The sequence below is a fragment of the Protomyctophum bolini genome, assembly GCF_963924005.1.
Source record: "Protomyctophum bolini genome assembly, chromosome: 23".
Lineage (NCBI taxonomy): Eukaryota > Metazoa > Chordata > Actinopteri > Myctophiformes > Myctophidae > Protomyctophum > Protomyctophum bolini.
This window is the reverse complement of record NC_137884.1, coordinates 23,086,801-23,111,972: the sequence shown is the minus strand read 5'-3', so window position 1 is coordinate 23,111,972 and position 25,172 is coordinate 23,086,801. Positions and strand designations below refer to the sequence as shown.

General features: G+C 43.9%; 1 protein-coding gene across 1 annotated transcript in view; it reads right to left on the bottom strand.

The window, feature by feature from the left end:
* Positions 1 to 21,084, bottom strand: part of ntf3 (neurotrophin 3) — a 71,144-nt gene extending 50,060 nt beyond the window's left edge. The window contains exon 1 of the mRNA XM_080757465.1: positions 20,993 to 21,084. Within this exon, the coding sequence (XP_080613591.1) occupies positions 20,993 to 21,010 (18 nt within the window). The 5' untranslated portion in view covers positions 21,011 to 21,084. The remainder of the gene's footprint in view (positions 1 to 20,992) is intronic.
* Positions 21,085 to 25,172: the final 4,088 nt, after the last annotated feature.

The following is a 25,172-nucleotide window of genomic DNA, read 5'->3' as shown; positions in this document are numbered from 1 at the left end:
CCCTTTACCAGATCTAAGGTATGTGACAGACAGCACACGAGATATTCATCTGAGCTTATTTTGTGTCTGGGTGCGTGCGTGCGCGTGTGTGTGTGTGTGTGTGTGTGCGTGCGTGGGTTGAAAACCATTGCACATGAAACACATAAGAAACACACAAGTACACGTTATTGAAAACCTTTGGACAGATATGTGCAATTATATATATATAATGTCCAAGACCGATTCTAATATGTGCGGCCGATTCTGTTCGCGGTTAAAAAGATCATGCCAATCATGGAGTGGTGCACGAATGGCTTGCTTCTCTCTGTGAGCTATAACGCCAGCTGGACGTTGAAACGCTGAAACTAAAAGACGTGTCCCGTAAATTAACTGATAACGGGACGCACTTTGTTCCCTATTTTACAGTTGGTGAATAGAGGGGGGGGGGGGGGGGGGGGTTTATTTGACAATTCTGCTGTTCGACTTTCGGTTAATATTTATGAAGTCGTTACAGACAGACTTAACCACTGAACACTGTCAATATTATTTCCTGTTCATGCCTTTTTTCAATCAATCAATCAATCAATCAGTCAAATCGCTCACCAGCAAGGTGGAGAAGAGTCTACCAGCCTCTCTGTAACGGTGCAGAGTCTAGCAGCATACCTACTGTACTGTTAATCATGAGTATATTTAATACTAGCATAGACAACGCCCGTGCAGCTGGCACACAGAAACGGCTAAATGAAACACGACCACATTGTGTTATTTAATACCTTCAGCTGCACGTTGTCCGTCTGGGAACAACATTGACGCTCTGTCTCCTGTCTGTCACTCTCAAGTGGCGCCGTGCGTCACTGACTATACACTGCTACCAGTGTACATGTTTTTCTGAATATTGTTCATTTAGTCTTTAGTCCTATTTAGTCTTCTGAAAAACCTTAGGCTTTTAGTCTTAGGCCTCATTCACACCTAAAAAAGACACCTTGTCTTGTCTGTGTCTTGTGTCTTGTCCGTGTTTAATGGCCACCCCAATGCATTTCCAATGGAAGTCACATGGTTTGACCAAACATTTTTGTTTGATGGGGGGGAGAGGGGCAGAAAACAGCCATCAAACAAAAATGTTTGGTTAAACCATGGATATGCATTTCCATTAAACACGGACAGGACACAAGACACGGACGAGCCAGGTGTCTTTTAGGTGTGAATGAGGCCTTAGTCAACAAAACGAACACTGACTGTTACCCTGTCGCTATACCCTGCTGGCACATTGAACAATCTGATTGGCAACACCGCACACGGGAACCGGCTTCTACTTTGCATAAACTTTAGACCCGTGTCCCCTAGGGTACTGTAGGTATACCCTCACAAAAAAACATGCAGTAATCCTGGTCTCTAAACTGCCTCCCCCCTGGCCAGCCGGGGCGCCTGATGGAGGGGAAAGGAACTGGTCGGAAACAACCTGTTCCTTCCACGCGCTACGTCCGGCCGGGGAAACTCCCCCCTGTCATGATGCCTTGTCTACTTGACTGCCATAGAGGCCAGTGCATTCCATCAGTGCATTGAGAGCTTGTAGATCGGCTATTTTCAATAGATTTTCTACACATTTTGAACTTGTGAATGCAATATGAATACTTTTACTTTTAGTACTTTAAGCACATTTTGATGCCGATACTTTTGTACTTTTACTCAAGTACATTTTCAATAGATTTTCTATATTCTGCAATATGAATACTTTTACTTTTAGTACTTTAAGTACATTTTGATGCCGATACTTTTGTACTTTTACTCAAGTACATTTTCAATTCCGTACTTTTACGTGTAACGAAGTAGTTCTAAATTGCAGTATTGGTACTTTTACTTAAGTAAAACAATTGAGTACTTTTTCCACCACTGGAACCACAGACCCAACTGATATATATTATATATATATATATATATATATATAATATATATATATATATATATATATATGAGTGCTGTCATGATTACAAAGTGTAAGCTGACGATTCGTTTTCACACAAACGATTGCGATCATTTCATTGTGTTTTTCACCATGCATAGAAATTGAGATTTCTGTGTAGCTTTTTTAGGCTTCGTAATCACAAACAGGACAGGGCAGATATGATAATATATATTGAATATATACAAAGACAAGGAGATGTCCATATGGGTATAACAGACAGACAGACAGACAGACAGACAGAACCCTGCCAGTGGGAATACAACGGGTATCGCATAACCGGTGGAGAATTCGTTCCACAACTTGCATTATTATTCCCACTTTGTGTGGTCCACGAGCACGAGTCCATAAATGTACTGTGAATATACAGTATGAAAGGATACTGTGCATCTATCTCTATATGTCTTATTGCCGCAGAATATATGGATGATACAGTCAACAAGATATGGATGGATAAATGTGACCATTTTTGAGTTGTAAGTTAGTTATTTTTCTGTTTGCCCCACCAGTTTCGGCATTACACCTACATGTTTAAGCATTTATTTCATATTTACATGTCAATTTCAGCTCTGACACTTATTTCAGACATGCTCTAGTGTGTGAAGAGTCTGCCTGTGCCGTTTACTCATTTTAGTGTGTGAAGAGTCTGCCTGTGCTGTTTACTCATTTTAGTGTGTGAAGAGTCTGCCTGTGCTGTTTACTCATTTTAGTGTGTGAAGAGTCTGCCTGTGCTGTTTACTCATTTTAGTGTGTGAAGAGTCTGCCTGTGCTGTTTACTCATTTTAGTGTGTGAAGAGTCTGCCTGTGCCGTTTACTCATTTTAGTGTGTGAAGAGTCTTTTTCCTCCTGAACAGTTAGTCTTGCCACCATGACTGTCAATCAAAAAAAAGTATGTCACGTATGTCTAGTTTAACACGGAGTCGAGTAGAGGCTACTACTGTATGAATGAATGAATATGTACATCTGTCTGTGAACGGTGAAATATGAGGATGTATATCACTCACCCAGCACAGTAACAACAGTAAAACTGTCAGAAGTCATCCTGAGCTGTCAGCCCACATACTGTAACCACAACCGTTCACACACAACCGACACGAGCGTTAAACAGCACGGGGGAACTGGTTAATGGCAGGACTGACTGACTGACTGACTGACTGACTGACTGACTGACTGACTGACTGACTGACTGACTGACTGACTGACTGACTGACTGACTGACTGACTGAGGGGGGTTTTTTCTTCGTCATTTTACAGAACAAAAAACTTGTTGGGGGAGAAAGAGAGAGAGAGAGAGAGAGAGAGAGAGTGAGAGAGCAGTGAAACGAAAACATGCGATTGATTGACGCTTCTCTGCGTCATCGGAGCGCTTATAAATAAAATAAAACGTCGAAGCCGCATGCAGCTCAACGTATGTCTTTGTGGCGTGTCGTCAGCACCAGCATGACAGACAGGTGTGTCAGTACTGGCACGCGCACGACAGACAGGTGTGGCGGCACTGGCACGCGCACGACAGACAGGTGTGGCAGTACCGGCACGCGCACGACAGACAGGTGTGTCGTCAGTACTGGCACACGCACGACAGACAGGTGTGTCAGTACTGGCACGCGCACGACAGACAGGTGTGGCAGGACCGGCACGCGCACGACAGACAGGTGTGTCGGCACTGGCACGCGCACGACAGACAGGTGTGTCAGGACCGGCACGCGCACGACAGACGGGTGTGTCAGTACCGGCACGCGCACGACAGACAGGTGTGTCAGGACCGGCACGCGCACGACAGACAGGTGTGGCAGTACCGGCACGACAGACAGGTGTGTCAGTACCGGCACGCGCACGACAGACAGGTGTGGCAGTACCGGCACACGCACGACAGACAGGTGTGTCGTCAGCACTGGCACGCACACGACAGACAGGTGTGTCAGTACCGGCACGCGCACGACAGACAGGTGTGTCGCTGCGTGGCATCCTTTGAAAAACGACTTGTAGCCTGTTGCTTATACCTTTTGGTGTTTTAAGCATTTTATTATACTTTAGCTATTGCAAAAATAGCAGATCTACGAGCTCATAGCACAGCACCGAGTGCCGCGCTACGAGCTCGTAGGTCTGCTATTTTTGAAAAGTCGTGAAAATGTGACGAAAAAATGGGGGTCGGCGGCAAATTACATATAATTCTGGGGCAAATTGAACATGTGCACAGGGCAGATATGACAATTAAGTTATTTGAAATAACTTGAAATATACCAAGACATTTATGGCATTTTACTTAAAAATGATTAAGATTGTGTCAAATAATGATTTGTGACAGGCCTACTGCCAGGTGGGATACGGTATGGACTCGTTGCCCCCCCCCCCCCCCATCTGACCAGTGTGTCCGGTCAAAGCCTGGTGAAGAAAAGGCACTAATGCCAGAGATTACCATGGGATTTCATGACAAATCCACATGCAGACACAACCCATCCTGCAGCATCAATCTGCAAGTGTTACCCAGTTGATTCCATGGCAAGACATGCATGCACACAGTACAGTACGTCTCTCCCCGCCTGACAGCTTTTTACAGTTTACAATACAATTTTTAGGTATTTAAGAGACACTATCATCCAGAGAGTGACTTACAGAGTGCACCGTGTCCGTGGCACCTTAGTAAATAAATAAATATAAATAATTAATTAGGTTTAAGTGCTACACAAAGTAACTAGGTTACTAGGAGGCACATCAAACCTACAGCAGCGTCTGTCGAAAAAAAAAAAACATGCTATTGAAATAACATTCTTAATATTTGCGAAAGATAAGGTCTATGTGTGGTGTGAACGAATAACTAATAACAGCAGTATAATTAGCATTTATGGAAAATGTGTACCATTAGTGCATTTTCTGGATGTCATTTAGAAAGTAAAGTATACACAGTCACAGCAGTGCAGGATTCAGGGAAGGTGCTATGTACAGTACAAGTACAGTAAAAGTAAGAAAAGAGGACACACACACACACACACACACACACACACACACACACATCAGTATGCAAGTCCTGCTTCCCTATGTAGTTCTCAACCAGTGGTCCTTAACCTATTCTGACCTGAGATCACATTCTAAAAACGTCTGTTTGAAAATGACAGTTTTCTGAAAAAGCCTATGTTTCTATGTCAGTCTTTCTTCGATGTTTCAAAAACAGCAGACCTACAAGCCCGTAGCGTGCCACTCGTTGGCAGCTTGTAGATCTGCTATTTTTCAATAGCTATAGCATAATGCTAACTAACACCAAAAGGGGTTCCCGCCCAGAATGGGTGCTAAACGACGGAGAGTTGAGCGAATCAAAATTAACTCCTTATAGATCTTTAACTCTTGAGAGCTTAAAATGAATGCGATTGACCAATCAGAATCAAGCATTCGACCAAGCCGTGGGAATAATTCTTGATAACGACCGCTGTCCAATCAAAGGCTCGGAAGCACCTGGCTGCAGCCGCTGCGCTAAATAACGCACAATGTCATGATTTAACTAAACGACGTGCTTTCAAGAATGTTTTATAGGAGACATTTGAAGCGAGAAATAGACGATGCTCTGACCGAAATTTGATTCCATTCCAGTGTTGTTTTTGGCAGCAAACTTCTATTTTAGTTTTAGTCGTAGTCTTTGGAATGAAACTTCATTTAGTTTTAGTCATATTTTAGTCACCTGGAATGTTTTAGTGTTAGTCTAGTTTTTTAAGTCGACTAAATATCAGAAGATTTTAGTCGACTAAATCTACAGTTGATTTAGTCGACCAAATATTTTGCCGGGCCTTGATGCTGTCGTAATGCTGAAAATAGCCGATCTGCAAGCTCACAACGCGTCCCAGCGTGACACGTTGTGAGCTTGCAGATCGGCTATTTTCAGCATGCAACCAAGTGTAAAATGATTTATTATACTGGATATACTTGTCCACTAGTCCCTTCATAACATTTTAGTCTAGTTTTTATTTGTTGACGGAATTGTCAATACATTTAGTCTTAGTTTTTAGTCATCATAACTTAGTTTTTTTATTTAGTTTCCATTTAGTTTTCGTCAGTGAAAAAAGGTAGTCGACGGGCATTTTTCGTCTTAGTTTTAGTCGACGAAAACAACAAGCCACTTTTGGGTAAACGTATTAATTAGTGTATCAAGTAGCCGTGTAATAAGCATGATAATGTAGGGCCGGGTGGTCATTGTTTATGAATAATAAACCTCCAGGGTGATTTATATATCAACAATGACCACTCAGCCATACATTATCGCTTACGTAACTACCCAGTGAAAACCTTCTATACAGTATATATACAGTATAGGCAGGAAATTAAACCATAACAATATGAAACGTGCGCACGCCGGCGCCGCACACACACACACACACACACACACACACACACACACACACACACACACACACACACACACACACCAACAACGCCAGGCACATTGTGAGCTCGTGGAGCATCTATTTTCGGCGCCTGACATTGTCACGCAACTAAGTATAATTCACAGGCTTAACTCACCTTTGACACTATATAGCCTTCTCCCCTGTCTGTTTCATTTGATTCCGCTCTTATCTTTGTGTGTACACCCGTGTGTGTGCGTGCATGCATGCACGTGTGCATGCGCATGTTTGTGTGTGTGTGTGTGTGTGTGTGTGTGTGCAATGTATAGTCTTACAGCCTCAGGCCCAAAGCGAACACATCTGTTTTCTCAAATATCAAAGTGGGCCACAAGGTTTGACACATGGCTCCATACTGAGGTAACCTATAGGCCTGTCTTCAATGAGGGTGGGGGTGTAACCACGGAGGTGGACACTCCCAGGTCTATGAGCCATGAATTAACCCTATGGAATAATAGATCAATGATCTATGGAATAATAGATCAATGAATGAACCAACCAACCACCGTCTGGTGGTGAGTTAATATGTGGGTCGTCAGACTGACTGACAACCACTTAAGTGGGCTTAAAATGCACAGCGTTCAATGTCACAGATCGGTCATGCATGTGGCTCACTGCAGGCTCCTTAACCCATTCTGACCTGAGATCAGATTCAATGTCACAGATGGGTCATGCAGTGGCTCACTGGCTCCTTAACCCATTCTGACCTGAGATCAGATTCAATGTCACAGATGGGTCATGCAGTGGCTCACTGGCTCCTTAACGGTACCTCTCCCAGAGCCATCTAATAGAAGAGTTACGACATTGAGGGGGCAGAAACCGAGCGCTCGAGCGCTGTTCATGCAGCCTGAACTGAACTGAGACAAGCTGGAGTTGGAAATACATTGTTTTCAACGAGGGCGGCGCAAACAAGAGCTATTTTACATATACTGTGTATGTGTTTGCAACATGACAACTGTTTTAAAGTATTGTACAGTAACAACTAAAGTCTCTTTAATGTTTACGTTGTACTATTACTACAAAACAATCTCAAATAAAGGGATTTATAAGATCATTAAAGCTGGGCCTGTTGCCACCTGAGTCCAATGCATTTCTGCCTATACTTCCGGTCCAGGTCTTGGCCCAGTTGGTTGTCCCCACTCTCAATGTCTATGTAGGAGATTTTTTATTTAACCTTTATTTAACCAGTAAAATCACATTGAGACTGCATCTCTTTTACAAGTGGGAACTGGCCAAATTACACTTCAATACCACATCGCCAATGTTACATTTTGAACCAGCAAATACAACATCCATAATACACATAAATGCAAGTAAATACTACTTTTTTAGTAGCAGGGCAAAATACACCATCTACACAATCTCCACGATCTGAGCCGATATAATAAATATATAGGCATGAACATAGGCTAGTTACAGTACATATCCAGACATGTGCAAGTGTTGGATTGTACATCAAAGATGCTCCTTTTGAAACTTCTCAAAGCCAACTTTAGTCTGTAGATCATTCCACGACCACGAAGGGCCAAAAGAAGGCCAGACATTTGTTACCCCCCTCGGAATTTGAATGCTGGTGTACTACACACCGCAGCCAAAGCATTTGACCTGCGGTTTATAGGCCGTTTTGGACCAGGTCGAATTTGGATGAAAAGTAAGACGGAGAGCCGCCGTTGGACTGAAGCCCCATGACGTGAACGCAGTTTGCGTAACTCTGTCTATATTTAACCCATTCTGAACGGGAACCCATTTTGGTGCTGGCATCATGTCATGCTTTAGCTACTGAAAAATAGCAGATCTACAAGCTCATAGCGCGCCACCGAGTGGCGCGCTACGAGCTTGTAGGTCTGCTATTTTTGAAAAATCGAAGAACGACTGACATTTTTAGAATCTGATCTCAGGTCAGAATGGGTTAATCAGACCAGTGTGTGTCCATAGTGGAAACCTCGTATGAATCTGATCTCAGGTCAGAATGGGTTAAGGCTCTGGCCTCTCCACATGCGTCCTCCTGGTCTTGACACATTTCACACACTTCCCCCTTCAGGCACATTCATCTTACAGCGTTGCTCTGCAGGAGTCTATGGCCGCCTGCTGACCATAATGCAGACCATGTCCATCACGCCATTTAAAGGACCACTTCACCATACTTTTCAACGTATCTTCATATAATAGCTCCTCACTAATAATCATGATAAAATGGCACGATTTTTTTTCCTACTCAGGTCTGTGTCTCATATAGGAGGGCTGTGGGCAGTTTAGAAACCGTCTTCCAGTGACATCATCATTAGGCAGATTATTTTTTAAACAATATTTTTTGAGTGGTGCAACCACTCCTACAACCAGCAATGTCCATGTACCTGTGTACCTGTGTACCTGTGTCTATGAGCCTGAGTATGTTACTTATTTATACCAGTAGGGGGAGCCAGAAACAGAGAGAGGGGTAGTGCTGTGTCTCTAATGAGAGAGAGAGAGAGAGAGAGAGAGAGGGGGGGGGGGGGAATTGCACCACTCAGTTCACACGTGTGTGATTTTTACAAAAATGTTTAGATTTTTATTATCGTGAGAACGATGGCTTCCATTTTCACATTGCAACTTTTCAGGACTAGAAAGCCTGCAGTTTCTATTAGCTTGTATTCCCCATCGATGATGTCACTGGAAGACGGTTTCTGATCTGCCCACAGCCCTCCTAGGAGACACAGACCGAGTAGAAAGAAATTGCGCCATTTTTCTCATGATTATTAGTGAGGACCTATTATAAGAAGATAGGTTGAAAAGTGGTGAAGTGGTCCTTTAAGTTAACACATTAAAACCCAGGCGTTTCTATGAGCACCCTTCCAAACATTGGAACTATCCCATTGAGATAGAATGAGCACTTCTGTGACGCGGCTCTTGGACCGGAAGTATTAGCCGCATCCTGGTCCGACGCTCTAAAACGGTCCTGCTAACCGGAGCAACACGCCAAGGTTTTTAGTGAGATCCTAAAATCATGCTTCATCTCATATCATCTCGTCTGAGATTCAATTCCGAGGTCCTTGAGGGAGTTCCAGGGGGTACCCAGCTAAATGACAGTTTGGAACCAAATGGATCCTATAAATTGGGGTCCCAGAGATAGAAATACAATTAAATGGGGGTCCGTAGCCTAATGCATGTCAAACTGGCGGTCCTTGAAATTAAACTGGTTGAGAATCACTGCTAGAGCCATACAAATCTTCTCTTATGGGGGTCCCTGGCATATATTTTCAAATGGGTGTCAAATTTGGGGGTCCTTGACATGAAAACATTTGGGAACCAGAGTTCTAGGACTCTTGGTGGTCATGCAAGGCCCTGCAGAGTGCAGACACAGGACAGCACGGAGTTAAATCCACCTCCGTTTTTTTTTAAACTTTATTCTATTACATTTTTGTTTTTAAATGCGGGAAACGCACCCGGTCTACTGTATATCAGTCGATCAGTGCTGTTATGATGGCACGCCAGATACAGTTGTGTTATCAGTGAAGCACTGAGTGCACTTCTATGTAATGTCCCCAGACAGATAGATATATAGGCTAATAGACAGGAGGAGACCAGCTCAGTGGCCTTGTGGTTATACAGTGTCCGCCCTGAGACTGGGAGGTCGGGGGTTCGATCCCTGGCCGGGTCATACCAAATACTGTATAAATGGGACCCAGTGCCTCCCTGCTTGACACTCAGCATCAAGGGTTGGATTGGGGGTGTAAGTCCCTGCGACATACTAGCGTCATGTCCAGGGGGTGTACTTGTACATCAAGCTGCCTCACACTACAGAAACAGGAGATAGGCTCCTGCCCTGTGGGCCTCATGGCTCGGCAAGGCTACTTAGACAGGAGGAGACCCGTGTAGTGGCGTAGCATGCACATCTTAGACACACGTGCACACACACGGTGTGGGAAATGAGTGTGGAAATATTTAAAAAATATATACGGTCTGTATATGTGTAATATTTATTATTTTATACTCAAGTCCACCGACCGGAAGTCAAGGTGTAGTCAACAGATAGCTTCTGGTGCTCATCCAGGTGGAGGAGGTGCTGGTAGGCAAGGTGTAAAATGCAGGCCAGAGAGAACTTCCCCAAGGAAAGGAAGGGACCGCACACTCCAGAGACGCTCAGGACCAGATTATTTATGCTTCATTTGTTATTGCACGACTCATTTCGCCGTTTGGCTTCAGATTGAAGCCAAACAGAGAAACTGCTAACAGTGCTAATAAATAAGTTGATTTTCCTTTTTTTTTATAATTACTTGGGTTATACGTATAAGAAAGAGAGAGAGAGAGGGGGAGAGAGAGAGAGGGGGAGAGGGGGAGAGAGAGAGAGCACTGTCATATGACTGTTACTAGGAAGTCAGAGCCTCACCTTGAAATCGTTCATGAATCTGATCAATAGAGGGTATGTGCGTGACATCATCATCAAACCAGGAAGTTATGCAGGAACGCCTACCGAGTGGCAAAAAACTACTTTCTGGCCTTGACAGCCCATGCATACGTCCACACAGAAAAGTCATATCTGATTGCATTAAACAACGTTAAACAATGTTAAACTCACTTTGCCTGTTGCTTTGCCAATCCATGTGCCATTCACTTTAAGTATGCGCATACCCTCTATAACTGTCTGTATAATATGTGTGTGTGTGTGTGTGTGTGTGTGTGTGTGTGTGTGTGTGTGTGTGTGTGTGTGTGTGTGTGTGTGTGTGTGTGTGTGTGTGTGCGCGAGCGTGCATGCATGCGTGTGTGTGTGTGTGTGTGCGTGCGTGTTGCATATTTTCATACATTCCACACTTGTATTCTGATCACAATATAATATGTACACTTTACAGATCGCTATGAGTCTGTAACTGTAACAGCTCTGCAAGTTACAGCTCTGAGTTGACGTGTGGTTTTGAAAGATTCTCAAAAGCCACAGCTTTTGAGGAATTCACATATAAGTGTCACCTGAGGGCCCCGCTGGTTGAGTCTACAACCCACAACGAGCTGAGACTGTGCATATTTTGGTTAGGTTGGATATAAGCGGCTAGACCTTGTGATTCAATCTGTGTAGGACAACACAAAGTCACATGTTTTCAACGTGTTACAATACGCCGTGTTTGGGTCGTCGTCACATTCTTATGTAACTTATTGTAACTGAACCGTGGACATGCATCTGCCTATGAGGTTCTTCACATGTGTGCACGACTGCACGTGCGTGCGTGTGCGTGTGCGTGCATGCCTGGCTGTTCTGTATAGAGATAGCCCCATGGGCTACAGAAAACCGAGCGTTCTTATAATGTAAATACGTTACGGTATGGTTTGTATCTTAACGAACCATAAGAATGTTCTCTTTGTAAACACTCTGCTAACATGTGTAAACTGTGCACCTCCATCGACGCAGGGCTGCCCTCTCTTAACTCATTCTGACCCGAGATCAGATTCTGAAAAATGTCTTCTACATCCTGACAGTTTTCCATTCTGACCTGAGATCAGATTCATGGAACACTATCTATGTGTGTGTGAATCTTTAGCCAAACCCAGAAGCATAAGTGTGATTAGTTTGAACTATAGAAGCCATGCATTTCTTCTATGGAAGCACGTTTGCACGGTAAAGAAAAAAAGACATATCTGCAGGCTCTCAATGACTCATTAAGAGCCTGAGAGAGCTTGTAGATGATTTGATTTGATTAGAGCACTTCTGTAAGAAGTGGTAAAACTATAGCAACGTGTGCGGAGACATCTTCCATGCCATCCGAGACTTATTATAATCACGGACGAACGCCTCGTTCTGTGATTTATTCACCTGGTTGGCTGTACAGTATGTAGAACAGCAGTTAACTGTTACTGGAATCATTTTACATAATTGTGTAATTGCTTAGGCGTGGGGGGGGGGGGCTCCTTTCACACTGATTCACAAATCACACATTAGGATGTGGCCATAGTTACACACAGTATACCGACATTCTCATTCGTGAGACTTTACTTTGCTTTCATCCATGGAGTATAGTGTCTTAGATCTCATGCTGCTGACTGTAAAAGGTCAGAATTTACGGTGCAAATTGTCTTTGATATTGTCATGTGAGCAACGATGCTATATACTGTGTATATAGCCACAGTATATATATATATATATATATATATATACTGTAATATATATATATATCCACCAGTCGACTTTGAGGCTTAATCAGGAGTTGTAGTAGCCATTAGGTAATCTAGGAGGTGGATATTGCTCTTGTCTTCATGTCTTTATGTATGTCAATTGTCTGGTTTGGTCTTTGTGTTATGTCAAGTGTGTGTGTGTGTGTGTGTGTGTGTGTGTGTGTGTGTGTGTGTGTGTGTGTGTGTTCTGCATACTTGGCTGCTGGGTCGCAAGACACATTTCAGTGTGAACTGACAATAAAGTACTATATCATATAATATCATATCATATATATATATTTGCATCCAGTGACAGAGCACTTAACTCTCTCCCATCCTATAGCGCTTCCTCCACAGGCTCATTGAAAACACCTCTTTCTTTGTCAGACTTATAGCAGATCTACAAGCTTGTAGGTCTGCTATTTTTGAAAAATCAAAGAACGACTGACAATTTTTAGAATCTGATCTCAGGTCAGAATGGGTTAATCAGACCAGTGTGTGTCCAGTGGAAACCTCGTATGAATCTGATCTCAGGTCAGAATGGGTTAAAGGCCGGCCGCTCTTGGAACGTCTTAGCAACACGAAACGTCACTATCCGTGTCCGTGTATTTTGCAGGACTTGGGACCGGAGATCTGCAGATACTGTAGGTATTAACCAGCCAGCCAATCACACTGCAGCGAGGCTATTGTCTATATATTATAATAGACTGTCATAAATGTGCATCACGCATGGTCGTCATCATCATTCGTTCACTAATATATATATATTGTTATATTAAATCAATAGACTTTAATCATTTTCATATAGGCCTGACAGCTTGCAAGTTGCGCAGGCCTATGCGTGCGCACCTGTGTGTCTTTCCATAATATATGGTTTCCATATACGTTTGTTTGGTCGTGACTCGTATTGCAGTTGTTCATAATTGGCTTGGGCGTGCGGCGTGCCGGATTGATTTCAGCCGTCACATTTTAAATGACCTACATAGTACATACTAGTATACATACTTCACTACTGTCTGTCTGTCTGTCTGTATCCATCTCTCCATCCAATCTATCTGGATTTTCTTTTAATTACATCTACGTATATGTATCATATCATGTGACCGTCTTCCACAAAGTTTGCTATAAATCACTTTGGCCATTTCTATTGGGGTCCAACTTTGTACTTGTTATTTCATGTAGCCGCCCTATATACCTATTTCTATATAAGACCCACTAGATTATATATAGGCTGTGTACAGTACAGTATAGGTGTTATTTCATGTACATTACAAATCGATGATGAGGCGAGGTGTTACCTCTATCTGTTCATTACTTCAATGAAGCTTTGTTGGCACCTTGGCATGGCGATGATTGGCCCAAGCGTTATAGTGACCCACCTCTATAAACATTCAATTGAATAACAAATAGTAATATAGCAGAACAATGATGCAGATGACGACGATGAGGCACTTAGTTTTAGTATGTTAATGAACCATATCTCCATCTCATATCTCTCTCTCTCTCTCTCTCTCTCTCTCATCCATTCCATCTCCCGTTGGAAAAGCATAGAGCACCGAAGTCTGACGTCACTTTCAGTAGAGGGCGTCAGTCCCCAGGTTCATGTATTTGTTTAGTTGCATTGAAATCCCCATTGAGGTGATTTTAGATCGCCTCATATAAGAACTGTGTTTGAAAAATAAACATGTCACCCCGGCCGCTTCACTCATATGGATATGAAGAATCAACTGACTGAGAGAAAACGCTAATGTTACTGAATTAGTTAGATTTTCGCTAGAAGCAGACTGTATCATATATGAGTGACTGACTGTTGCAAACGATACAGAGACACCTCCCTGACAATAACGCCGAGACAGCTTGTTTATTTTTGGACCACAACGCTTATAGTAGACGATATTAAGATCACCCCATGTTATATTCTCCATAGAGAAATTACTTCCGCGAACCAGGGGAATCGTCGGGATGAGCGAGTTAGGTCAGGACTTCGGTGCTCTATTGGGGCGGCCATCAAACACAGACGAGACACAGAACATGTGTTCTGTTCTGTGTATGTGTGTGTGTGTGTGTATGGGGCCTCAGAGTTCAATGAACTGTGCCGTTAACCCATTCTGAACGGGAACCCATTTTGGTGTTAGCATCATGTTATGCTTTAGCTATTGAAAAATAGCAGATCTACAAGCTCATAGCGCGCCACCGAGTGGCGCGCTACGAGCTTGTAGGTCTGCTATTTTTTGAAAAATCGAAGAACGACTGACATTTTTAGAATCTGATCTCAGGTCAGAATGGGTTAATCAGACCAGTGTGTGTCCGGTGGAAACCTCGTATGAATCTGATCTCAGGTCAGAATGGGTTAACATGCTAGTACTGCCACGGTGCACTAGGCCTACTGTACATACTGTACTGAACCACCACACAGGGCAACTCTTTCTGAGGATGCGGGCCAACCTTTTTTTTTCCACACTGATACACTTTGACTACTGTAGCCGTTTGATGTCAGCTGGAGGAGAAAAAATCAACTTGCATTTGCCAAATTGAGAAGACATAATGTCAAATTAAAGTACACTCAACTAGATGAATAATGTTTGCACACTGATCGTGGTGGAACGTCATAAACGATGATTATGTTTTCCAGAACGCCCATTGGATTCGCTGTTATTAATTATAAGCCTTCTGGACGCTGGCCATCGGTCTAACTCGGCAAAGCTGTTATGATCAGAGGTGTCTGGTTGATTACGTTAACGACATGCACACGTTCTCACCAATTAAACCACAGGCGGAAATTAAGTTCAGTCAGATGTCGAGGATAGTGCAGTGGTGGAAAAAAAACGTATGTTTTACTTTTTGTACAAGTATCAATACTGCAATGTAGAAGTACTCCGTTACAAGTAACAGTCCGGAATTCAAAATTTGCAAAAGTATCTGTATCAAAATGTACTTAAAGCAGTGGCGGAAAGTTCTTATAACGGCAGGGGGTTCATGCAGCCCCCCCCCCCCCAACGGTGGAAAAAAAACGAGTTTTGTTTTTTCGGTTGGTACCAACACCTATCTTGCCCAAGCGCCCCCAACCCCCTAAAGGTATGTGACTACGTGCATGACAACATGACCACTGGGGAAGGGAAATTTCAGTGGACAGTGGGTGCATATACTGCATATTGATATATTTTGCCAAAATGCCAGTGGGTTCAGTCGCGCTTTTGCCAAAATGCCAGTGGGTTCAGTCGCGCTTTTGCCAAAATGCCAGGGGGTTCAGTCGCGCTTTTGCCAAAATGCCAGGGGGTTCAGTCGCGCTTTTGCCAAAATGCCAGTGGGTTCAGTCGCGCTTTTGCCAAAATGCCAGGGGGTTCAGTCGCGCTTTTGCCAAAATGCCAGTGGGTTCAGTCGCGCCTCTGAACCCACGGAGTTTCCGCCACTGACTTAAAGTACCAAAAGAAGAAAGTACTCATTATGCAGAACGTCTCATTTCACATTTCACAAAAATCTTTTGAAAATAGCAGATGCACAAGCTCATTGTGAGATTTTTGTTTATTGTATGTTTTGTAATAGTAATCAAAATCGACAAAGTAACTAGTAACTAAAGTTTACAAATAAATGTAGTGGAGTAAAAGTGCAAGATTTGGATGAGATGTACTGTAGTGGAGTTTAGAAGTAAAAGTATTGGAAAATAAACCACAAATACCTCAAAATCCTAGCCTACTTATAAGTAAATGTACTTGCTACCCACCGCTGGTATAGTGTAACGTTTTCCTGTATTATGCGTGTAGTATTTTGTGTCTATAGTTTCCTTTTAGCCAAATAAAGGACAAAGAAAATGTGTAAAAGAGTACCACGATACAGATACACGGATAGAGTAAGGTTATTGTGTGTGTGTGTGTGTGTGTGTGTGTGTGTGTGTGTGTGTGTGTGTGTGTGTGTGTGTGTGTGTGTGTGTGTGTGTGTGTGTGTGTGTGTGTGTGTGTGTGTGTGTGTGTGTGTGTGTGTGTGTGTGAAAAAAAGAGCAGGGAGCCAATACATAAAATGTGACCAAATTTGACCCAGGGACTGCCGGTTTTCATGTCAGGGAATCATTAACCTGACGCTGCCAGATCCAAGAAGCTTGCTACACAAATTTGTTTCACAGCTTATTGGGATCTGGGATCGCGGAAGCAAATTCGATGACGGGGGCTGTTCCTTTTTTTCAAGATACTTGGTAGATGATTGGATGGGACCGTCTGTCTTATCACCGTGTGGGCGTGCAAACACAACCAATCATATTGACGTGTCTATATAGCTTCACATCCGGTTTCGCACATATCCCGCCCTTAGCTCACGCTGATTGGTTCGGTACGGAACGGATTGGTGTTATAGCTGAACTCCCTGAGAAATCCCAGATGGAAGCTGTGTTGGGGAACATGCCCAATACCGCCCCCATCTGGCAGCGTCAGGTTAGGGAATCATAGCTTCAAACTGACGTATTAGTTGTTCAGTTTGACCCACCAGTTTTGGAGATATGGCTTATAGAGTGATGTCTTGCAGAGAAACAGGCTTGAAAGTTTCACTTCTGTGGACTCTAACATTTAATACACCTATAGCTACACCTGTTTAAGCATTTATTTCATGTTGATTTGAGTCTGCCTGCAGTGCCTGTGCTATTAACTGATTTTTAACTGAGTTTTTCTCCTCTGTGAAAAGCTGAAATTTGCGCGATGGCAGGCTCTCAGTCAAATCTGGTCACAAATTTGGAAAGAAGTGGCTAAGCAACAACACACACACACACACACACACACACACACACACAAAGGGACCGAGTCCAACACTTTGTGACACACGTTTTCACAACCTTAACCATCCACTTAACCATGAGGAGAGAGAGCTCTAAGTTGCCACAACCCCATCTGTTGCATTCTTCTTCTAAACCCAGATCTATTCCTGTGCTCATTCACATGATCTCTGTTTGCCTTATCTTCTTCCTTCCTTCCTACGATGTCAATCAAAACTATATAAACCAAACAAGAACAGAACAGAGCGGTTACCACGCTGACCTCGAGTTGCCCAACACAACATGCTAAATCCTGGCTGTTATTTCAGCTATGTGTGTGTGTGTGTGTGTGTGTGTGGGGGGGGGGGGCGTGTGTGTGCGTGCGTGCGTGTACTGTGCACGCATGCGGCCAGGTGGCCCCGAACTCAGATTTAAACCTAACATAAACATGGAGCTTTCTTCTGTGTCGGTAAAGAGATAAACTAACATTATGTAACCCTTTTTTTTCTCCTCTGCCAAACTGGGGAGAGCTCTGAACTGAGCTCATGCTTCTTCCTTCAATGCATGATGGAGTGAGCAGGCCACTTCATATCACCTGACAGGAGGGAGAGAGGGGGGGGGGTGCAGATATACAAGCTCATAGCTACGAGCTTGTAGATCTGCTATTTTTGAAAAACCCTGAAAATGTGGTGCAAATCTTTGAATATATATTATATCAGAGCGAACATTTTTTTAACTAATGTTGCTTCTGGGGGGTCCCGACTCCCTACAGATGGGGATCCTTCTGGGGGGTCCCGACTCCCTACAGATGGGGGTCCGCAGCCAAATACAGTTAATTCTGGGGGTCCTTGGACCTTGACCTGAAAAAGTGTGAGCACCACTGATACAGAAACATGAATAATAGTCTCAGGTCTAAATGGGTTTCAACGCCCGGGCTACTATACTCAGCCTACTACTCAGTAGCATGAACTCATGTCCCCTTCCCTGCGTCCAAATCCTGCCTACTTGGGCCTGCCCAGCACATCACGAGACACACACACACACACACACATACTGTACACACTCTCACACACACTTTTTCTCTCTCTCTCGGTCTGGTCACCAATGTCAACAAGTTGTCCAAGTTCCGACTGTTCCGAAATATTACTAACCCTAACCTAAACATAACGGCAAGCACGGGAGCAGCGCATGTTCAACAAACCAGCAGTGCATGTTCGCCAACCTTAATGCATGTTCGCCAACCTTAATGCATGTTCGCCAACCTTAATGCATGTTCGCCAACCTTATGCATGTTCGCCAACCTTATGCATGTTCACCAACCTTAATGCATGTTCACCAACCAGCAGTGCATGTTCACCAACCTTAATGCATGTTCACCAACCTTAATGCATGTTCACCAACCTTAATGCATGTTCGCCAACCTTAATGCATGTTCGCCAACCTTAATGCATGTTCGCCAACCTTAACGCATGTTCGCCATCCTTAATGCATGTTCGCCAACCTTAATGCATGTTCCCCAACCTTAATGCATGTTCACCAACCTTAATGCATGTTCACCAACCTTAATGCATGTTCACCAACCTTAATGCATGTTCGCCAACCTTAATGCATGTTCGCCAACTTTAACGCATGTTCGCCAACCTTAATGCATGTTCGCCAACCTTAATGCATGTTCGCCAACCTTAATGCATGTTCGCCAACCTTAATGCATGTTCGCCAACCTTAATGCATGTTCGCCAACCTTAATGCATGTTCGGACTAACTGATTGGGCAGTGCCCGTTCCAACACTGCATGAGTATACCCAACCGGTGGAAGTCTGGTCCTATATCCCATAACAGATGTTTGTAACACACAGTCCCACCCACGCGTTTTAGGGCACTGGGCACAGTGGGCAGGTAGTACGTATGTGTAGCTAGACCTTTAGGCACCTGGGCTATTTCACCATCCTTTTATTAGCGACTTCTTTACACCCCATATAGGCTATACTTAAATGTGGACATGAGTGTATTAAATACCAGCTAAATCAGTGATTTATTATCACAAGCATGGAGTCCTCGGAGTGCAGAGTTACCGGGGTAACGTCACAAAGTAAAACTGCAGTCCACTCCACGCACACACACACGCACACGCACACACACACACGCACACACACACACACACACACACACACACACACACACACACACACACACACACACACAGGCTACATAACGGGGAAGGAACTGTCTCTGATAACATTATATTCTGGTTCCAGCATTATATAAAAGGCCAGTTCTCAAACCTTTTAATTTCAAGGACCCCCCACATAACGCTGGGTGTATAGGCACCAGACCTGTAAGGGTCCATTTGGTTAACTTCCGTGGACCCAGTTTTGAGCACCAAGTGGCCATGTGTCAGTGTCACCATAATTAGCTGGAGAGGTTTTGAGATACAGCAGGGGTACCCAATCATGTCATGTGCACGCACGCGCACACACACGTAGACACACACACACACACACACACACACACACCAGCGTGTGTTTTTCTCGAGCGCTCTTAAGAAGTGAACGACACAACAAACGCATGCATGCACGCGCAGCACAAATGCGCGTGCAGGCAGGCAGGCGCGCACGAGCGCGCACGGCAGGTCGAGGGGTGCAAGGATAGGATACAGAGACAGAGGAGGAGAGGAGGAGAGAAAAGGGAGAGAAAAAAGCAATTCAATGCATAGTCCGCCTTCATTGTGCCCGGAGTTAACCGTGACATATCGGCTTTCACTGCCGCTAAACAGCACGCTAAAGAACAATTAGTGTGTGGTAATCCACAAGGCAAAGAGGAGGCTATACACAGACTAGACACCACCGGGTTTAGCCATTGTTTTAGCCTCTAAAGTTCAAATGTTTCCTCCAAATGATAATGATGTCGCTCGCTGGAATAAAAAATAATAATTATAAAAAAAAACGTCCCAAGTGCCTTTTGGAAAAGGTTAGATTTTATAATCCAGGATTCCAGGTATAGTGGCAGCTATAGGACCAACCCATGTCTATTGTCTACCTGCGCTGCTGCAACACACACACACACACACACACACACACACACACACACACACACACACACACACACACACACACAGAAAGAGAGACAGGGAGACAGAGAGAGGAGAGTGAATTTGCCCGTACTGGTTTGTCTTTGCCTTGGGGCAGCGCACGGAAGCATTGCATTTCACATTCCTCTTCCATAATACTACAGTGAGTGGTGCGGTGTATGTATACAGACTATAGGGCAGGCTGTAGCTTCATTTACACCCGAGAACACACAAAAACCCTCAACACTAAAAGCTATAGAATAAACCAACTGATCATAGCCTAAATAATCCTCTGAGAGAGACATGCGTAAAAGTAATATTTCTAAATGTAGCCATAGCGGTCGCCCCCCAATAAAAAAAGATCTCAGTGACTATAATTCAGAGGTAAAGTAAGTGTGTGTCGTTTTATCAACGATCAAAAAGCTCTCAAAACAATTAAGTCGTTTGGATAATAATAATAATGGAACATAAAAAACACAACTTTACTAATATTTAGTTTTTCCTCCGTTTTATGGGGAACATTTTGGGAACATCTGCTGTAACTCTGATCTCCGTGTTATACTATAACACGACTCCAATCACCGTATATATAAATCCCATGCAGTCATAGACGATATAGCCTCAGATTAAGACTAGATGCATTTGATCGATTCTGACGAACCGATCAAACGCATCTATACCAGACCAGGGTCCAAATCTTTAAGATATAGGCTGTGATTAATTATAACCAAATGAACGCGTAACCCTACCGTAACGAGGGTAACCATAGCATCGGCAGGGTAGTATCCAACAGGGTCGACATGAAGGTGATGAGTTGAAGACAGAATCCGTTTGGGACGAAACTTCCTTGATCCTCACTTCACTTCTCTGTCTCTCTCTCTCTCGCGCTCTCTCTCTCTCTCTCTCTCTCTCTCTCTCTCTCTCTCTCTCAATGCAACAATTGGGAGCAGAGCAAACGAACGGCCGCGGCGCGCACACTGCTGCCGCCTGCGCTTTACACACACACACCACCAACAGCTACACCAAACTAGCTGTGCATAGCGTGGATAGAGTGGGGATAAGCCCCGGCGCAACTCTCTCTCTCTCTCTCTCTCTCTCTCTCTCTCTCTCTCTCTCTCTCTCTCTCTCTGTGTCTCTCTTTCGTCAGACGCTCTCTCTCTCTCTCTCGGTTTCTCTCTCGTCAGACTCTCTCTCCCCCCCCCCCCTCTCTCTCTCTCTCTCTCTCCCCCCTCCCTCCCTCCCTCTCTCCAGTGGTATAATCTCTGGTCTCTCTCTCCGCAGCGCGGAGGGACAGATGGCTCTTCAGCCTACAGTATGTTAGACAGTCTAAACTGTCTATAAAGTAAAGACCTGCGCCATGCATGCTGACATGCTGTCACTGTGCTATCTGTCATCGGGACAAGCCCAGCGCATAAATTATGACACCGCGAGCGGAACAGTCTTTTGTGTAAATGTTAAAGCGTCACCTGGGCAAATATAACCTTTACATTATTCATGGCATAGAAGCACATACATGTCAGCAGGCTATAGCATGATGATTGCCATGTCAATAGAAAAAAATAATATATAGCTGCAGTACAGTAAATACTAGTCAGATTAGTCGACTATTATTATTATTATTATCATCATCATTATTATTATTGCAATTATAATTGCAACCCTATAGTTTAGTGGGAGGGGCCTATGTAAGAGACTGCGAAACCACACTTTACATTTTTTCAGAATTGCGACTTTTCTAGTTAGTGCGGTTGCCCAAAGAGTAATTGAACTTCCGCTCATGAGATTGGCCAATTAAGCTTTGCATAACGGTTGTAGCAGCTAATTGGCTGTTGTTGGTTACGTAACCAATCTTTGTTTTACAATCATTTATAAAGACATGCCTATACATACACCTGTCCAAAATGTAATTTTAATGGCCCTTTTGTCCATATAAAACCGTTATATTGTAATTGGCTGACAATATTAGTGGGAGGGGCCTATGTAAGCGACTGCGGAAACCACACTTTGCAATATTTCAAAATTGCAACTTTTCTAGTTATTATTATTGTGACCGCATTGTTATTATATGTCACAATTATTATAATTGTGACTCTTCCATGTCTCCCGTTTGACTGAATCCTGTCCATTTAAAGTAACTTGAGAGTTCTCAACAGGCCCGGAAATTAAGGAGGCCCGACCCTACATCAAACCCTGTACACTCAAGACACCCTTAGATCTCCATATATGGAGCTGACCTGTTCTTAGACATAACATATTGATGTGACCTCATCAAACCCTGTAAACTCCATATATGGCCATGCAGTACAGAATTCATTCCATATGTTGATCTGACCTCATCAAACCCTGTAAACTCCATATATGGCCATGCAGTACAGACTTCATTCCATATGTTGATCTGACCTCATCGAACCCTGTAAACTCCATATATGGCCATGCAGTACAGAATTCATTCCATATGTTGATCTGACCTCATCAAACCCTGTAAACTCCATATATGGCCATGCAGTACAGAATTCATTCCATATGTTGATCTGACCTCATCGAACCCTGTAAACTCCATATATGGCCAGTAACGACTTCATTCCACATGTTGATCTGACCTCCCATGCCAAAGTGCCAGTGCTCGCCCAGCAGTCTTCTGTCACCCATGGCGGATACGCGCAACATGTGACCTCTGGCGTCCTACATGGTTATTATCATGTGATCGGAAACCGGGGGCGATCACGTCATTTTCTAAATTATCGGAATCGTATTGGGTTAGGGTCACGTGACAGTGAGAGTGGACATTGCATGAGTGGAGTGTGTGTGTGTGTGTGTGTGTGTGTGTGTGTGTGTGTGTGTGTGTGTGTGTGTGTGTGCGACTGTGCGTGCGTGCTGGTTGCACAACAACAAAACAAATACAGCAAAGGGCTGCACATCTGGTCTCGTCTTTCAAACAAGAAGTGATGCCTCTACTTAACCTTGATCGCACAGCTGGTAATGATGCACTGATTGAATGTTTTGCATTGCATGCTGCCAAAATGTAACGGCCCCGGCTCCGTAAACCGGGGTCCGGGTTTTTTGGGCCATGGCTTTGTTGATATATCCACTACTATTATTATATCAGTTCCACAGCTGTAGACAAAAGACAAACATTTTTGGAGGAATCCCCCAGACATGCAGTTCAAGTGGACAGTGTTATGTTTTCACCTATTACAACATGCTGCCACCGGATGGCTCCACTCAGAGCAGTTGCCAGGAGAGTGCACGGAAATGCCCCTCTTTACAGCCATGCTTTGTTTAGACCAGTGGTTCCCAAACTTGAGGACCCGCAAATCAACACTCATTAGCCCGCGGACCCCCATTACAAAATACATGCCAGGGACCCCCATATGAGAAGACTTTTACGGCCGTAAGCAGTGATTCTCAACCCGTTTAATTTAAAGGACCCACGGTTTGACATGCATTAGTCTATACAGACTCCCGTTTAATGGCATTTCTATCTCTGGGACCCCCAATTTATATTCTACAATTAAAGTTAATTTAAATTTAGAGTGTACAAATAGAACCAAGTGTTTGGTTCCATTTGTACACTCTCTGAGTTTCAGACCCATAAGGGTTCATTTGGTTCCAAACTATCATTTAGCTAGGGACCCCCTGGAACTCCCTGAAGAACCCCCGGAACCCACTTTGGGAACCCATGCTTTAGACAGCCATGAACCAGAAGTGCTTGTGTGATGAGTCATAGCTAGACTCAGTCAGGACTCCTCTTCTCTCAAAGTAAACAATACTTTTCTACTCGTGCGGCCGGAATAACGTTTTTATTAGGCTCTAAACATGGTCCTTCATCTCAATCTGAGCCCTAAAAATGCTTTAGATTGCGTGCGTGCGTGCATGTGTGTGTGCGTGTGTTCGTGCGCATGTACGAGGAGATTTTGGATATTCAATGACGTCACACCATTGGAGCCATTCACCGGAGGCTAACGATGGATGCTAAAAACAGCTACCGGACGGCAAATTCATTCTGGATTAACACATTAATAGCCCGGGGTTATTTAATCCATTAAATAAATGTGCCCAGCGATTTATAGCAGTGGAGCACTTTTACCGACGGACCGGATGTGGGTGTAGCAGCTAAATGTAGCCGAAACACTCTTAACGGCGATCAACATGCCGTTGAGGCATTAGCATCTTGTGTGTGTGTGTGTGTGTGTGTGTGTGTGTGGAACATGTACAATGGAGAAAAGATGTCCCCTGGCCAATGCTTGATTGATTGTATTTATTAACAGTGGGCAGAATAGGTACATTTCACATGAAAGCACAACTCGATATACAAAGGCTGTTACTGTGGACGACACCCTGATAAAGCATTATACACTCGTTTACAACCGGGTCCACAGTTACTCATCTGACTGCCATGAATAGGTGGCAGGGGCGCTGCATGGATTAAACCAAGTCTGCTGGAGTAGTACTCACTCAGAAATGATTGCATCGACCTGATCTCTCCACTCTCCTCCCACATTAAATTAAACCTGTGACCCCATTATGTGTGTGTCTCGTGACGTGACTATACTGTAGTGTAGACTGTAAGGGGTTTATTGCAAATAGTGAAATCCGGTGTTTCCGTGTGTCTGTTTTAGAGCGGTACTCCGCCTTTCATAGAACTAGACCTGTACGTGCCCGTCGGCCACTGGCCTACTTGAGAACGATGCAACGTGGGAACCTATTAGTAATACCCGTTGTCAACTTGTCATAGCACCCGTTTTAACGATCGGCCTGTGTCCCTTTTGTGCCCATATACTGTATATGGAGATCTCTGTCTGTCTGTTTGCCTGCATGTGCTTGAAGAGTGCAAACTGACTGTGAAAAGTGTAGTGGTAATCATGGCCATCAATTGGCTGAGGCAGAGGCTGGACATTGGACAGGTGAGGGGACTTTGGCACATTAGCT